At 41.9% G+C, this 15,883-nt stretch overlaps 2 protein-coding genes across 3 annotated transcripts; one reads left to right on the top strand and one right to left on the bottom strand.

The window, feature by feature from the left end:
* Positions 1 to 106: 106 nt before the first annotated feature.
* Positions 107 to 7,011, bottom strand: cib2 (calcium and integrin binding family member 2). Its single transcript, XM_061676873.1, has 6 exons — positions 6,741 to 7,011; positions 5,569 to 5,603; positions 2,742 to 2,853; positions 2,063 to 2,210; positions 1,788 to 1,983; positions 107 to 964 (listed from the first exon to the last, which is right to left on the bottom strand). The coding sequence occupies exons 1-6, from the start codon at positions 6,981 to 6,983 to the stop codon at positions 943 to 945; spliced, it is 756 nt and encodes a 251-aa protein (XP_061532857.1). The 5' UTR covers positions 6,984 to 7,011; the 3' UTR covers positions 107 to 942.
* A 1,518-nt stretch (positions 7,012 to 8,529) lies between these two features.
* lrrc61 (leucine rich repeat containing 61) lies at positions 8,530 to 15,334 on the top strand. Of its 2 annotated transcripts, XM_061675900.1 has the most exons (9): positions 8,530 to 8,982; positions 9,803 to 9,898; positions 9,978 to 10,124; positions 11,904 to 11,964; positions 12,267 to 12,352; positions 12,429 to 12,494; positions 12,580 to 12,648; positions 12,818 to 12,943; positions 14,814 to 15,334. In XM_061675900.1, exons 1-9 carry the CDS (start codon positions 8,952 to 8,954, stop codon positions 14,918 to 14,920), a joined length of 789 nt encoding a protein of 262 aa, XP_061531884.1. In that variant the 5' UTR covers positions 8,530 to 8,951; the 3' UTR covers positions 14,921 to 15,334. The 2 variants fall into 2 exon arrangements, with proteins under 2 accessions (XP_061531884.1, XP_061531885.1); XM_061675901.1 differs by lacking the exon at positions 9,978 to 10,124.
* Positions 15,335 to 15,883: the final 549 nt, after the last annotated feature.

Here is a 15,883-nt window from a genome sequence, read left to right as displayed (position 1 = left end):
GCATGTGAATGCTGAGGCGGCTGCTTTTTTTTTTATCACCGTATTGAGCTTACAGTTGGTATGATAAAGAATGCACAGGTTCCACAACCTCCTGGTCTTTATTGTGCACACTCCTCCTTCATCACAGTTGGAGCACTGATTATAGAGACAGGATTATAACAGAAAACATTACCGTGGTCATGGATACTGGAGATATTAGCCATATTATGTGTACAATGCTCCAAAAGACATTGACACAAAAACAATGCAGTCAAAACCCACAGAGAAGACATTTGTTCAAAATAATGCAATCCATGTAAAACTTGAAAATGTCTTTTCAAAAAAAAGCTGTAAGGAACACCTCATGGTAATCGCCAAGGCAGAATATGGAAGCTAGCCCTTCAATCAGCTGGAGAAAATTAAAATATGATTGTCATTATGTTACAGTTCCACAAGCATAACCATAACATCAAAACAGCAATACAGTGCATAAGAGCCAGAAGTTTACCATGCATTTACAAATAGTGCATATAACTCATTTATGCCCTCAATGATATGCTATAAAGTCATTCAATAGATCCAGAATATCAAGGAAGACTGGGAATGGGTTTATGACATGTGCAATATAGGTAGATTAACTTTTTATGCATTATTAGATGTGCCATAAAGCCCAAAATCCATTGTCAGGCTCTTGCCAGTCTTGTTTCATTTTCTCTGCAAGGAGTCCATTCATTCAACAGAGCAACCCAGGCCAAGCCCTTTCATTGGTGGTGATTTAACATTGTGTGTTCAAATGGGTTCATCTCGTGAAACATCCAACATCCTGAGAATTCCACTCCATCCAGTGTTTTGCACTCTATCTGGGCACGTCGCAGAGGCGAGGGCAGCAGAAGCTGGAGAGGACAGACGGGATGATTTAGAGTAGCAGACAGGCACTGTGCTCAGTTTCCCCGTGGAGCCCTCTCAGATTCGTATGTGGAAAGTACTGTGAAAGACACAACATGGCAGACCGTCACTGAAAACGTACATGCTTGTCATTTGTGGGAGGACAAACATGATTAGTCCTTCATAAATTAGTAAAATCATTATCTATGATCAACACAGGAACTGCAGCCTTAAGTGAGAGGCTGTCCAATAATTTGATGAAAAAGAATCCTCGGATTAACACAATTTCCGTTCGTTGCATTGCACAGTACTCGATCATGTGTTTTTGTGTGAACTATTATGGCCTCTGTACACCAAGAAACAAACTGTCATATTTTAGGTTGCGCCTTAAAAAAAATGAGACAGAACTAGGTTTATTAAATTGGGTGGTGTCAGGAGGCAGATTTAAATTAGCATAATGTTAAATTGAAATAATTTTATTGAAAGTTATACTTTTGTTTATCAATTCAGACGTAGAGTGCTGACTTTCTGATCTTAATCTACGCTACACCTGCTAATGAGCCACTGCTTAACCTGCTCCATATATAATGTTGACTGCAGCTTTCGCTACCATGACAGAGCCAGGGTGTGGCTCCTTGCTGAACCCCGAATCTAAAAAAAAGTGCAAACTGCAAAGCACATGCAAGACCCCACAAAAACATCACTCGTGTCGTCAGCATTTTATAACCAAGTCACTGAATTTCACTTGTCAGTTATAGTGCGGAGCCGTGTACATGGAACATGCAGTGGACAAATCGGCGAAAACAAATACGTAAGTCTGTGTGAGAGGCAGTTTATGTAAACTAGCTGAATTAGGCCTTCACCAACACTTCTCAGAATTTATGAACACAAAGTGTAATATTAGGCATTCTAAAGTTGATTACCTTAAGAAATCAGGAGCCCTTGAGATCATATTTTCAAAATCAGCAAATGAGAGTTTATTGTCTCCATCCAAATCAGCCTCTTCGATGGCCTTCTCACACACGAGCTGCACCTCCTCCGCCGTCAACTCCTCCTTTGTCAGCTTGTTCAGAGTTTTTTCCAGATCCTCTTTGCAAAGGTAATTATCCACATTGAAATCTGCAAGCAACAGACAAGGTGACATTTTCATTCATTCCATTAGACTGCTTCAACAAACATTCGAGAAATTAGTCTTTACCGTATATTTTGAAGGCATATATGGCCTTCAGTTCCCGCGGAGCCATTTCACTGAGGACTGAGAACATATCCACAAATTCATTGAAGCTGAGATTCCCCATCCCATCCTCTGAGAAAGACTCAACAATCCTGTTACGGAATGGATTTTCCTTCAGAGGAAGGTAATAACAACATTTATAAGAATTAATGCAATGACAAGCAAATAGATGCCTGAAGTTCAGCTCATTTAGAACAATCATAGCCAGAGGAACAACACATCTATGGAATACCCTTTGCGGATATATCAGTATTTGGGCCTCATGTCTGTATGACTGTGATGTTATGTAATAATGGCATTAGTGTTCTTTCCAAATGGCCGGCACATTGAAAAAAAAGGAGGAATTGCTGCTGGAATGGAGCATTTCATGGCACATTAACTTCCATGAGCTCACACAATGTGGTTATCCATACACTCAGATGTGTGAGGGTGATGATTAAAAATCAATTCTGCTCTCGGAAAAGCATAAGTATCGATCAGTCGTCGTGGTACGTGAGCAGCCGGTGACACATTTGGCCAAGAGTGTTCTTATCCATTTTGAATAATATTATTAAAATACACATTCACAGATCGGTGAGATTTGTCCACTTACAACACAGGACTAAGACAGCTGTACTATTATTTTTAAAAGAATACATTTTACCTTTAACTCTGGCATGTTGACTATCAAGGCTAAAGGTAATTTACAATCAGGGTCTTTCGTGTAGTCCATTGGTACAAGATGAGGAGCCAATTCATGGTATCTACCATGCAACCTAGAGGAAAAACAAAACATTTAATTAGGACTAAACATTTATTTGAATGGAAATTGCAATACAGCAGTAGCATAGCGACGAAAGTGGCACGTCTCTCTCTTCAGACCGCTTAGTACAATGGCAACGGCAGCAAGTCTTCCAGCTCCTTCCCTCAGGTCGGCGCTACCGATCAATGCAAACTAGAACTAACAGACGTTCCAACAGCTTCTTCCCTCTTGCAATCAACTTCTTAAACAGCTAACCTACAATTCCATTGCAACATGCTGCCAATTTTTGTTTGTCTGTAACATTTCTGTCAGGCCAATTATACATTACTCGTGCACTCACTGTCTCGCCACACTGCACTATTTGCATATCTGTTGTTGACCAATACTGGCCACTCATGCCAGAGTAGCATCTGCAACATTTGCACACTGATTGAGGAGTAACTTCAACATTTGCACAATCAACATTGTCCCAGATTATCGCACTACTAGTCACTTTAAACTGCATACATTCCTTGAAGTCTCAGCGCCCTTTGCAAAATGGTCATTGCACCAGACTATTGCTATATTAGTCATTCAAACTGCTCTTAGTGCTAGAGGACTCTATCTTTTTGCATGATTGCCACAAAAAAATGCGGCACGGTGGACGACTGGTTAGAGCGTCTGCCTCACAGTTCTGAGGAACGGGGTTCAATCCCAGGCCCCGCCTGTGTGGAGTTTGCATGTTCTCCCCGTGCCTGCATGGGTTTTCCCCGGGCACTCCGGTTACCTCCCACATCCCAAAAACATGCATGGTAGGTTAATTGACGACTCGAAATTGCCCGTAGGTGTGAATGTGAGTGCGATTGGTTGTTTGTTTGTATGTGCTCTGCGATTGGCTGGCAACCAGTTCAGGGTGTACCCCGCCTCCTGCCCGATGATAGCTGGGATAGGCTCCAGCACGCCCGTGACCCTAGTGAGGAGAAGCGGCTCAGAAAATGGATGTCTGTTGTCGTACTAGAGCGGCTCCAACTACCGGAGACAAATTCCTTGTGTGTTTTTTGGACATACTTGGCAAATCCATTGCGTACACATTTTGTTTTTAAATTGTATTTTCATTAATAACGGGGAACTTTTCACATTTGTATGTCAGGTCATAATGTTAAAGTGTTACTTAAAACGCCACCTGTACAACTGCTACAGGTTTTATGATGGATAATTTTACCCTGCAGGTGATCATTTCTCTTTCCATTCTTTCCCATGGGACAAAAGAAGAACAAATAGGAGATTGACCAGTGACCCAGAACTGATTGCGGTCAACCTTAGAACTTCCACTGTATTACCAACACTGGATTGACCACCAATAAACCTGCACTTCAGTTTCTCAATTTAACCAGTGTTTGATGAAAATGAAACATGTCCATGAACTATGCCTTGGAGAGGTTATAGCATACGGCCAAAGGGCTGAATGGGGCGACCTTGTAACGATCGGTGATACCCTGTTTCGTCAGTTTAATATGGCTGCACTGTAACCAATGCAACTGCGGACAGAAACGAGGTGTGTTTTAGGAAGGTCATAAAGTGCGGGACCCCGTTACGCCCTCGGCTGATTGTCCCCAGCCCAGTGCTGGCCTAAGACTGAAAGTCAATTCAATAACATCGAGGATGAAGATGTCGTGTCAATTTAATATCACAGACGAAGATGATGTCATTCCACTAATTAAGGTCCTTTTAAAACATAAATGCCCGCAATTCAGCCAGCACGGTGGACTAGTCTAATCTATAATAGTCCACTATAATAGTGGACTATTATAGATTAATTGAAAACTTGAAATTGTCCATAGGTGTAAGTGTGAATGGTTGTTTGTTGATATATGCCCTGAGATTGACGGGCACCCAGTCCAGGGTGTAACCCGCCTCTCGTCCAACGTCAGCTGGGATAGGTTCAAGTTCACTCGTGACCCTTGTGAAGATAAGCTGCATAGAAGGCAGATGGATAGAAATCCCTACAATTCCTCTTTCCATCATGTAATTCCTCTTTATTGAAAGATGTCCAGCCATCCATCCATTCAGGTTGAGTCCATTCTGGTCTCTGGGTTGCCAGTCAGTTGCAGGGCACATATAGAAAAACAACCATTCAGACTCAGATTCACACCGACGGACAATTTAGAGTCTTCTGTGAACCTAACACGCATGTTTCTGTAAAGTGGAGGGATGCCAGTATACCTGGAGAAAACTGACGCAAGCATGGGCGAAACATGCAAACTCCACGCATGAAGGCCGTAGGGAGAGATTCAAACCCAGAACCTCCTGACTGTGCAGCAGTGGTGCTAATCACTATGTTACCGTACGGCTCTTATTAAAAGATATGACTACAGAAAATCTCCCTGTTGTTTCATCATACTAGTATGACTCCCATTTAGAACATTTTGATGTATTGGCTTTACAAATGAACACCAACAACCACTGGTGTCACATGCTGACGCATGAGTATTGTCAGTCAATTTCCGTAGATATATTACTCAGTACATTTTTCTCATTTATGGCTGTCGTCAACAGGTAGGGACAATTATGCTAACCAATGAATCATACACAAGTGGAAATGTCACTGCAGTCAAACAGTGAGTGGAATCCCTGTTATGCATAGTGACAGAACATTCTAGATCGTCATTGTCATATTCTGCAGTTCATATCTGAGCTAATATATACCTGTAGAGCGTTGAGGGGAAAAAAAAGAAATAACTCTACTTACCGCAAGATTTCTTTGCGAGTGAAAAAGGTACAATCCTGCAATGCAAATGAAACATAGCAACAAAATGTTATACAGACATGGTGCCTAATGCAATAACCACTCAAAAAATAGCAAGAAAAGACAGACGCAAGTAACACTTGGCTCCTGTGAACGCACGCCAATCCATGAAGTTCAAATCAAAACGTCACATTTCTCAAAAATGACTTTGCGGTTTATGTTGTCACACCTGTAACCATGAGGATGGAGGATCACGATCACGATGTTTTCTGGAGCAGTCTACACAGTGCGTGTGACGGTCCACCCATCGTGTAGTATTGTGTAACAGCCATACTGGCGGGTACCTCCGTTTACATTTCCCTTGAATGGGTTCTGTCTGTCTAACCTGTGAGTGCGAGCGGCAGGGGCTGCAGACAGTTCTGTGGGCAATGTATTCCAAAAAATAAAAATAAAAATCTAAGAAACAATATGCTCAATGTTAAATGTAATAAGCATATATTTAGTACAATGTAACGTGTTTTAATCCATGAATATAAAAAATAACAATAAATTCTGTCCTTTGGCCCATTAGCTTGGGACTCCCTCATTAACCTACACTAATGTTTTTATGATTAAATTGGATCATATAGAAGAATTCCACTTGACTGTATGCTTGGAGGGCATTTAAAATGTAGCAGGAGTAACCAGAGAAGCTCTCGAGGACCAAACTGTCTCCAGAGAGTAGAGTTTCACAGCATATCGCGCTGTCTTGGTATCAATTATTAAGCGACACGTCTTAGATTATTGAGGATGTTTCTCAGTCTGTTGGCCTAATGTGGTCTTTAATGGGCAACACCTTCACACATAGTGGAGCAATGCAATCAAAACCTTCGATTGAGGTGACGTTCAAATCATTCATACAGTAAATCGTGAGCATGATACACGTTTTTAATGAATAATAAGACTAAAAAATACTGACTGTTTTTGAACGGTTTTTTTCCATTTACTTCAAGGAATCCAAAGATTCCTGGATAGGTCCATAAGAAATGAGGCTATAGGACAGTGCATTGTACTGTACATTATCATTATCAAGGCATTACAACATCAGCGCAATACAATATATAATTCTACTCTTATTATATCCTTACTTTTAACTGTATGCTAATGAAGGAACCGTGTACTTCATGCTCACTCACCTGATAGGCATCAAGTTGTTCGTCTGTAAAAATAGTCTGCTTGTTTCCCATGTTTATCAAGTCATTTGTTGTTTGTATGCAATCACAAGACAGAGGGTCCACAGCCTTTGCACAGTCAAATACATTTAGGGGCCGTGGAGTGACCGTCTCCGTCGAAGGGTGAGTCCCCGATGCTACTGCAATGTCAGTCCTCTCTCTCTCTCTCTCTCTCTCTCGCTCTCGCTCTCGCTCTCTTGCTCCCATGAAGTGTCATCAGTGTCCGTGGCGACGATGTGAGCCATGGCTGAAAAATGGAGAGGCAGCATTGAAAATAATACACAAAAAAGGGAGTAAGAAATAAAGAGCCAAAAATGATTGTGCAATAGTGTGGCAACACAGTGTGGATTACAAGGTCTGCAGGCTGCTTCTGCGTCGGTTCTGCTGCCCACCAGAACCCAATCGAGCCAATACGATGGCAGATAAATCAATAATCACGTGACTTATGACTTGCCGGTGAGAGCTGCCTTAATTACTGGTCTACATTGTGGATTTATGGGTGCCCTTATACTGCTGGTTTTCCCCAAGCAATTACTCACTGCTGGGGGGGGGGGTTATTTTGTATTTGCTTGATGTATGAATCTGTGTTTATTTACGCTCATTAATTGTGTGAATGCTGACTAAGTCAAACAGTCAAAAAATGATTCCATGAAGAACATTTTATAATAATCATAATTCATTATTTCACAATAGTGGACATTTTCTGCATTCAAAGAGGAAGCAGCACTGAGTTGGCTTAGTCTTTTATGCAAATGAGCCACGTAGTTGAATGTCAGATACATACTGTACATCTCTGTCCAGGCTGCTCAGTACAATATGACTATAAGTCAACTTGAAATAGAAACATTGAACAAACACAAGAAAGGGACACGTTTACGTAATTTTTTTTTAACTACAGTTAATAAAGGTCATATGATGGTGGTTTATTTGTCATTAGTGGGTCTCTGTGGGCTGAGGCAGTTGTGTAAAGGCATCCATTTTACATTAGAAAAATCTCACTGCACACTACCAAACGAAAAATGTCACAAAAAGTATGACGGCTGAGGATCTCGTCTCAGTTTACTCATAAATGGGCTAAGAGTGAAACCTGTTATCTTTAATTGACCATAAATACAGTAATTATGTTTTATGAATGGCAACAGGGGGATGCAGAGGGTTATTGCACCTTCTGTCAAGTAATGGAAGTTCTGCCTGAGACTATTCGTCACTGTCACAGATAGATGAGCAACAACATATTTATAATGAATAAATAATCATTTTTGGACAAATTAAGTAAAATTGGATAATTTCCCATGCATCCCTGATGATCTTTCAGGACACCGTTATAAGGATTCCCACATAATTTCCAGACAGGACACGCCCCGCTGCAACCTGATTGGCTTCTGCGTCGCGGGAAGTGGCATGCCACGCAGTTGGAACAGATGACCATTCCAAACATGTATCACATTTGTACAAAATTCAAACAAAAATGCTTGTTAAGGTCAGGTTCAGGGCTAGGGTTGGGGCTTAATACGGTTTCGGATGGGTTAAGGTTAGGATTAGGTTGGTTTAGGGTAAATGGGAAACATATTAACGCCGCCACACTTAAATCATCTTTTTTCTCATGAGCAGTAGGGCGTGTTCTACAGGGATACAACAGCCAATCATAGTGCATCGACGCATGTCATGGAGCCAGTAATATTGGAGCAGGGCGTGTCCTGCCTAGAAACTACGTGGAATTGTAATAACGCCACAAGGCATCCTGGTTGGGAAACCGCTGGAGTCGGTTCATAGACTACGTCGCGTTCCGACCTACGTATATGTTAGGCGCGTAAATCCGTCGTAAACCGAGGTTCCCAGTGGTCTTATCTGACCCAGTTTGTGTATTTATGATAGAGCCTGTTGCACACAAGCAACATTTGTGGAGGACACACGTCCACGTGCAACAGCGACCCCCAGCAGTGACGCGTGACCCGAGTGAGCTGCTCTCACACCGGCCAGCCGGTCAGCAACAGGACCCAAGGTTCCTCACGTTCACCTGCGTCCACTGCAGCCCAACACTAATCCCAACTACACAACAGGACACATGCCAATTTCTTCACGCCCCCCCCCCCCCTCCAAAATACCAGTCTTGTCTACGCTCTGCCTCGTTTTCCATCAGCACAAGTAGATTTTTAGGCGGTTAAGTTAGCCGGGATGGACTCAAAGCGTGATAATAAAGAGCAAGGTAAGTTGTCGTAACGTAGCTTGTTGCTATGCCACCATGCTAGCCGCTAGCGTATTTGTGGCTAGTAGAAGCTACCGTCCCGTCCGGTTACATAACATTTGTGTGCGTGTTCTCGTCAGAGCAGCAATTACCATTTTTGATTTAATAACCCTCCCACTTCGGACTCACCGAGGCAGGCAGCTGTTTCCTGCTTAAATATGCTCGCACTTAATGACAGCTAGTCATTATGAGGCGAAATGCTGAACATCCTTATATCCGGGCAAGAACGATGAAGAAATAAAAACCCAACGATACCTAGACATGTTTTAGGTATGGGTTTAAAGACAAATTTGTCATCTTTTGTCTCATTTATTCGACGCAATAATTGCAGTATTCAACCTATAATTGGTGAAGGAATTGAAAATGTAAAATGTCACACGCGCTACTATGATCAGTTAACCTGCTGATCCTTTTAGGAATAGAGTGAGTTTTAAGTGAGGGATCATAAAATAGGAATGAGAATTCTGCCTAAAAGGAGATTAATCCAGACATAATCTTCATTCATCCACCACTGTGAACCTACAGTAACTACATTTTCAGTACAAAGTATAAAATCAACAAAGTGCTCCCAAATGATATATTCATACACAGGCTAAATTGGTAGAAATATGCTATTTAGAGACGATGGCATGCGTTATCTACTCATCCTCTCCTTAAATTGAGTGGACACGCAATGCTTGAGGCGTTCTCTTCCTACAGTGCTGACTCACAAATGATGTGCATGTGGATGTGTTGCATGAAGTGCTGTGCTATGCTGCAGTCTCATATTTGTTTCTCTCAGAGGGAGAGGTCGAGAAGATAACCGCTGTACTGCTCAAGTCGCACTCGGGAGAGTTTGATTTGGAGTCCATACTGTTTCTCAAATTTAGGTGTCTCGGTAAGGCCAGATTATAATATTTGCATCCATGTAATCACATATTTACTTTTAGTTGACGAGTTGTTGAATGTCTTGACAGGAATACACGATCTTGGGTGTATAGGGGCGTGTATGAATTTGGAGAGACTGGACCTATCTGGCAATAATATTGTCAATTTAGTTCCACTGTCGTCTCTTCGGCTGCTTTCTGTTCTCAATTTGTCTGCTAATAGGATTTCCAATTTAGGTAAGTATTCAGGAGTAATTCTTATTGTTTACATTTCCAACATATCAACGAATCAACGGTTGTCGCCCTGGCCGTGGAACAGTGGACCAGCTCTACACCGTCGGCAGGGTCCTCGAGGGTGCATGGGAGTTCACCCAACCAGTCTACATGTGTTTTGTGTATTTGGAGAAGGGATTCGACCGTGTCCCTCGGGCAGTCCTGTGAGGGGTGCTTCGGGAGTATGGCGTACCGAACCCCGTGATACGGGCTGTTCGATCCCTGTACGACCGGTGTCAGAGTTTGGTCCGCATTGCCGGCAGTAAGTCGGACTTGTTTCCGGTGAGGTTTGGACTCTGCCAAGGCTGCCCTTTGTTACCGATTCTGTTCATAACTTTTATGGACAGAATTTCAAGGTGCAGCCGAGGTGTAGAGGGGGTCCGGTTTGGTGGCCTCAGTATTGCATCTCTGCTTTTTGCAGATGATATGGTTATGTTGGCTTCATCAAGCCGTGATTTCCAACTCTCACTGGAGCGGTTCGCAGCCGAGTGTGAAGCGGCTGGGATGAGAATCAGCACCTCCAAATCTGAGACCATGGTCCTCAGGTCAGAGATGAGATCCTGCCCCAAGTGGAGGAGTTCAAGTATCTTGGGATCTTGTGGACTTTGCTGACTTTGTGGTAAAGAAGGAGCTAAGCCGAAAGGCGAAGCTCTCAATTTACCGGTCGATCTACGTTCCTACCATCACCCTGTGGGTCATGACTGAAAGAACAAGATCCCGGATACAAGTGGCCGAGATGAGTTTCCTCCGTAGGGTGTCCGGGCTCTCCCTTAGAGATAGAGTGAGAAGCTCGGTCATCCGGGAGGAGCTCCGAGTGGAGCTGCTGCTCCTCCACATTGAGAGGAGCCAGAGGAGGTGGCTGGGGCATCTGATTCGGATGCCTACCATACGCCTCCCTGGTGAGGTGTTCCGGGCACGTCCCACCAGGAGGAGACCACGGGGACGACCCAGGACACGCTAGAGAGACAACGTCTCTCGGCTGGCCTGTGAACGCCTCGGGATCCCCCCGGAAGAGCTAGATGGAGTGGCTGGGAGAGGGAAGTCTGGGCGTCCCTGCTAAAGCTACTGCCCCCACGACCCGACCTCGGATAAGCGGTAGAAAATGGATGGATTTATGGATGGATGGATGGATGGATCAACGAATTAGCCAACTAGGCACCTCAAAATTCCAGTGCCCCAAAGGTTGTTGGAAAAATATGACTTAAACGTTGTACAAAGACGTGCAGACATCAAGTGGGAAGTCAATTTATCGCACAAGATTCCAGCAAATCTCCTCAGTGTATTTCACTAGAACTCGGTTCAGCCAACTCTTTGCATTTTTTTTTTTTTTTTGTGGCTGGTAGCAGGAGCAGGGAAAAGGTTTATGTGACTGGCAATACCGTGACACTGCTTATTTTCTTGCCATTACTTGTTAATAAAGGTAGACTTTCATTAATTATCAGTTTCAAGTGGTCATCTTATTATTTTATTGTGTGGCAATTAAGAGTGTTCGAAAATGAGATCTGTAATACCTTTACAGTATTTGTCATCAAAGTTACACGTTTTTGAATATGTTAAAATATTAACAGATGATTGGAAACATTGTCAATACATTTAATAAAGGTTTTATTATGGTGGTAGTTTGACCCAAGAACAGACCAATTGGGTTACTATTATTTCTCATGGGAAAATTGTATAATTATGAACTATGTTTCACCTCAGCGGTTCCACTGTATTCATCTGTTTATGTCTTTATGTTCCCAGAACCCCTGCACACTTGTGACAATCTACAAAATTTAAACCTCGCTGGTAATATCATCTCCAGGTATGACAATGTAATCAATCATTAGCTGTTTTGAAAAAAACTGCATTTGGTTATTTATTTGTTATCATTTGAAGTAATATTTATTTGGCATTGCTTTACATTTGAATCTATGTTAGCGTTTCTTTTTTAAAAGTTGATGGTACCTAGTTTTAATAAAATTTTATTGAAGGGGAGTTTTTTTCCCGGATTTTGTGGCGCCCGTAGCAATTACCTATATTGTCTAATTGTCAAACCGGCTCTGCTGTACGGCTTTGTTTTGCCAAGCTCATGTAAAATCACTTCTTTGTTTTGTTCTTCAACAGTATCGATAACCTTATCTGCCTTCAGTCTTTGAGAAAGATAGAAAGTATTCGTCTCAATGACAACACCTACAATTATTCAAATCCAGGTGAATTTAAATAACGATCAAATAAGAGAGGATATTTAAAAAAAACTGAGTAAACTCATACGATCTCTTATCCTAGTGTGCAGAAACGTGTCATATAAAACCGTAGTTCTTGAGATGTTCCCCAATGTCAAGGTGCTAGATGGTAAGATCTTTCTCTATCGTATTCCTATATCTTCGTATCACATTAGCAGTACAAGTCTTAAATGTTTGTTCATTTTAAATTGTAGGGGAGAGAGTCGTCGGACGTGGGAGCGACTTGTACCAGCTATGCAAAGACATTGATGACACCATTAAAGGTATGACTGTCATCCAGTAGAAAGTTGCATTTGTAAGTATACTCATTCAACTGATAAAGTTGTTGAATAAAGGATTTTTATTTCACTTCAAATATTATTCATGGCTCTTGCTCAGAGAAGATTTATTAAATTTCAATGTCATGTTTTTGTTTCTATTTGGAATGTTAAGCCGGTCTATACAAGAATGGACAACTTGTTGAACATCAGGATTGCAAGCCATGGGTCGAGGATACTTACTGGGACATAAAACAATCCAACAATGCCATTGTTGAAGAAGCCTACAAGCAGTTTAACGGTAAGAGTGTCTGAAAGAAAAGAATTACATGGATAACTGAGTATACTTAAAGGAGACATACAGTATTATACAGTGGTACCTTGAGATATGAGTTTAATTCGTTCCACGACCATGCTAGTAACTTAAATATTGTATCTCAAATCATCTTTCCCCTTTGAAATAAATTGAAAAGCAATGAATCCATTCCAGCCTCCCTTCTCCCCCCCAAAAATAATAATAATTATTATTCTAACGTGTTTTTAAGGGAAAATACCAATCATATATAATATTGTACTTTTAAGAAACATAGAATTAAACAGTTTATGCATCATGATTTAATGCTTCAATTAATTTGTGCTGCTCCAACTGGTGTACCTGTTTTGGCCACGGGGGCCGGGGGGCAGTATAATACAGTAATACAGACCCAAATGAGTAATCATCACTTCTCTCAAGGATTCAGCCGTTCAAATAGCCATTGCGTAGTGTTTATAACATTGCAACTATCGATGCTTATCAATGGCACGACAATGGCATTAGCATTAAGCTAGCAGGTGAGACCATGGTCCTCAGTCGGACAAGGGTGGCGTGCCCGCTCCAGGTCGGGGATGAGATCCTGCCTCAAGTGGAGGAGTTCAAGTATCTTGGGCTCTTGTTCACGAGTGAGGCAAGAATGTAACGGGAGATCGACAGGCAGATCGGTGCAGCGTCTGCAGTGATGCGGACTTTGTATCGGTCCGTTGTGGTGAAGAAGGAGCTAAGCCGAAAGGCGAAGCTCTCGATTTACCGGTCGATCTACATTTCTACCCTCACCTATGGTCCCGAGCTATGGGTCGTGACCGAAAGAACAAGATCCCGGATACAAGCGGCCGAAATTACTTTCCTCTGCAGGGTGTCCGGGCTCTCCCTTAGAGATAGGGTGAGAAGCTCAGTCATCCGGGAGGATCTCAGAGTAGAGCCGCTGCTCCTCCACATCGAGAGGTGCCAGATGAGGTGGCTGGGGCATCTGATTCGGATGCCTCCCGGACGCCTCCCTGGTGAGGTGTTCCGGGCACGTCCCACCGGGAGGAGACCCCAGGGACGTCCCAGGACACGCTGGAGAGACTACATCTTTCGACTGGCCTGGGAACACCCTGGGATCCCCCCGGAAGAGCTGGATGAAGTGGCTGGGGAGAAGTATGTCTGGGCGTCCCTGCTCAAGCTCCTGCCCCCACGACCCGACCTCGGATAAGCGGTAGAAAATGGATGGATGGATGGTGTTGTTTGGTTGGTTGTTTTAAATACACAATGTGCAATTCTCTTTGTTTATGTTTAGTTTTGCAGTAAACTTCAACATTGACTGGCATTCAGCAGCTTGGAGCCTCTTTTTGTTAAGAAACTGCTTGTTATTGTCAAGTTGATTTGAGTTCGCTGCCACCGTACAATGCTCATATCTCAAGTATGAGTGTAGTATGATGGCTCGTGTCTTGAAAACTCGTAAACAAAAAGTCAACTTTCCATAATACAGGGTGGGTGAAAAGTAGGCTTAGTAAAACCAGTTTAGAATTATGGTTCAGATAATTACCTAGACCTCCCAACAGTTGATCATAATTAGATTAAAAAAATAATAATAATAATTCACGCACTTAAACTCAGTCACTGCCAACCCTCCCAGTTACACTTCATATTTGGGATCTATAGTTTAAATAAAATGCACAGATCAAAAACATAAAACAACTGTAAGTCTACTTTTGGCCTACCCTTATGTCCCCTTCAAATACTGGTAATTAACATATTCCTGCATTAACAGGTACTGTACTTACAAATGACATCGCATGTGGTCTGACTAGGTGTTCACTCAAAAGGATTGTTTTTAGAGTGTGACATTTTAAGTGCTTTATCGGTCCTCCTACAGACATTCTTCATGAATGCAGACTCCTAAACAACAGAGCAACCCATGCAATTTCCCAGACTGAAAGATCAATGAGCCTGAAGAAACAGCCAAAGCAGTATGCCATCTGAACCGGGCCTATTTGTGTGTTGTCTGTATTTATTTAAAAATGACAGTGACGTATGTGCAGTAGTATGACTAAGTTCAGCGCAATACAGACTTTGCCAGACATACATGCTGATTTGTGGTGTTTGTTAATATTTTAATGCACCCTATGTATTGGCTTTTGGAGGATACATTGTATTATATGCTGACTCAGTTTGAACTGTCTTTACTTGCACACTGTGCATTCTGTGCCATTTTCGTAGTCTGCATTCATGCAGAGACATATGCTGCTAAAATGTCTAAATATTCCAAGTGATTAAAAACTTTTCCATTTTGCCGGATCATTCTGGGAGCTTCCCGTTGCTGTAATGCTTTTTGACAGGTAGCAAATTGTGATTGAATGTTCATCTGTTTATACTTGTTTTATACCATAAAAAATATTGACTATAAAAACGACTTGTGCAAAAGTGTGAAATGCTTTATACTGTTACAAAAGACCAGGCCGTGATGGTCATTTTTTTTTTTCTTTGAGTGTTCTGGCTAAAACAGCTCAACCATTTGAGTTAATAGTTTATCGTCTAGCGTTTTGACCCACCTGCTGGTGGTAATCCTTATAGAAATACGGTAACGTATGCTTACACATGCAAGGTGCCATAAAGCAGGGGTGTCTAACTCAAATTCACAGTGAGCCTAATTTAAAAACTGGGACAAAGTTGCTGGCCGAACTCAATATTTACTGAAAATCTGACTGCAATTTTGCATGTTTCTCTTCTGTCGAGATATATAAAGGTTAAACCTTTACAAAAGAAAACAAACTCAAGATTTGCTTAAACACTGACTTAATATTGTAAGCATGAGAAATCACATTTTAAATAAAAGACATAGTGCTTTTTGTTTAATTAAATAAAAAATAATTATTTCGTCCCTCTCGCTCTGCAGCCGTTCTAGTTCTTTTTAAATGGAAAACCTTTTTTAACAGGTCAACATCA

This window comes from Phycodurus eques, chromosome 5, assembly GCF_024500275.1.
Source record: "Phycodurus eques isolate BA_2022a chromosome 5, UOR_Pequ_1.1, whole genome shotgun sequence".
Classification (NCBI taxonomy): Eukaryota; Metazoa; Chordata; class Actinopteri; order Syngnathiformes; family Syngnathidae; genus Phycodurus; species Phycodurus eques.
The sequence above is the reverse complement of the archived record's forward strand: the minus strand, read 5'-3'. Positions and strand labels throughout refer to the sequence as shown.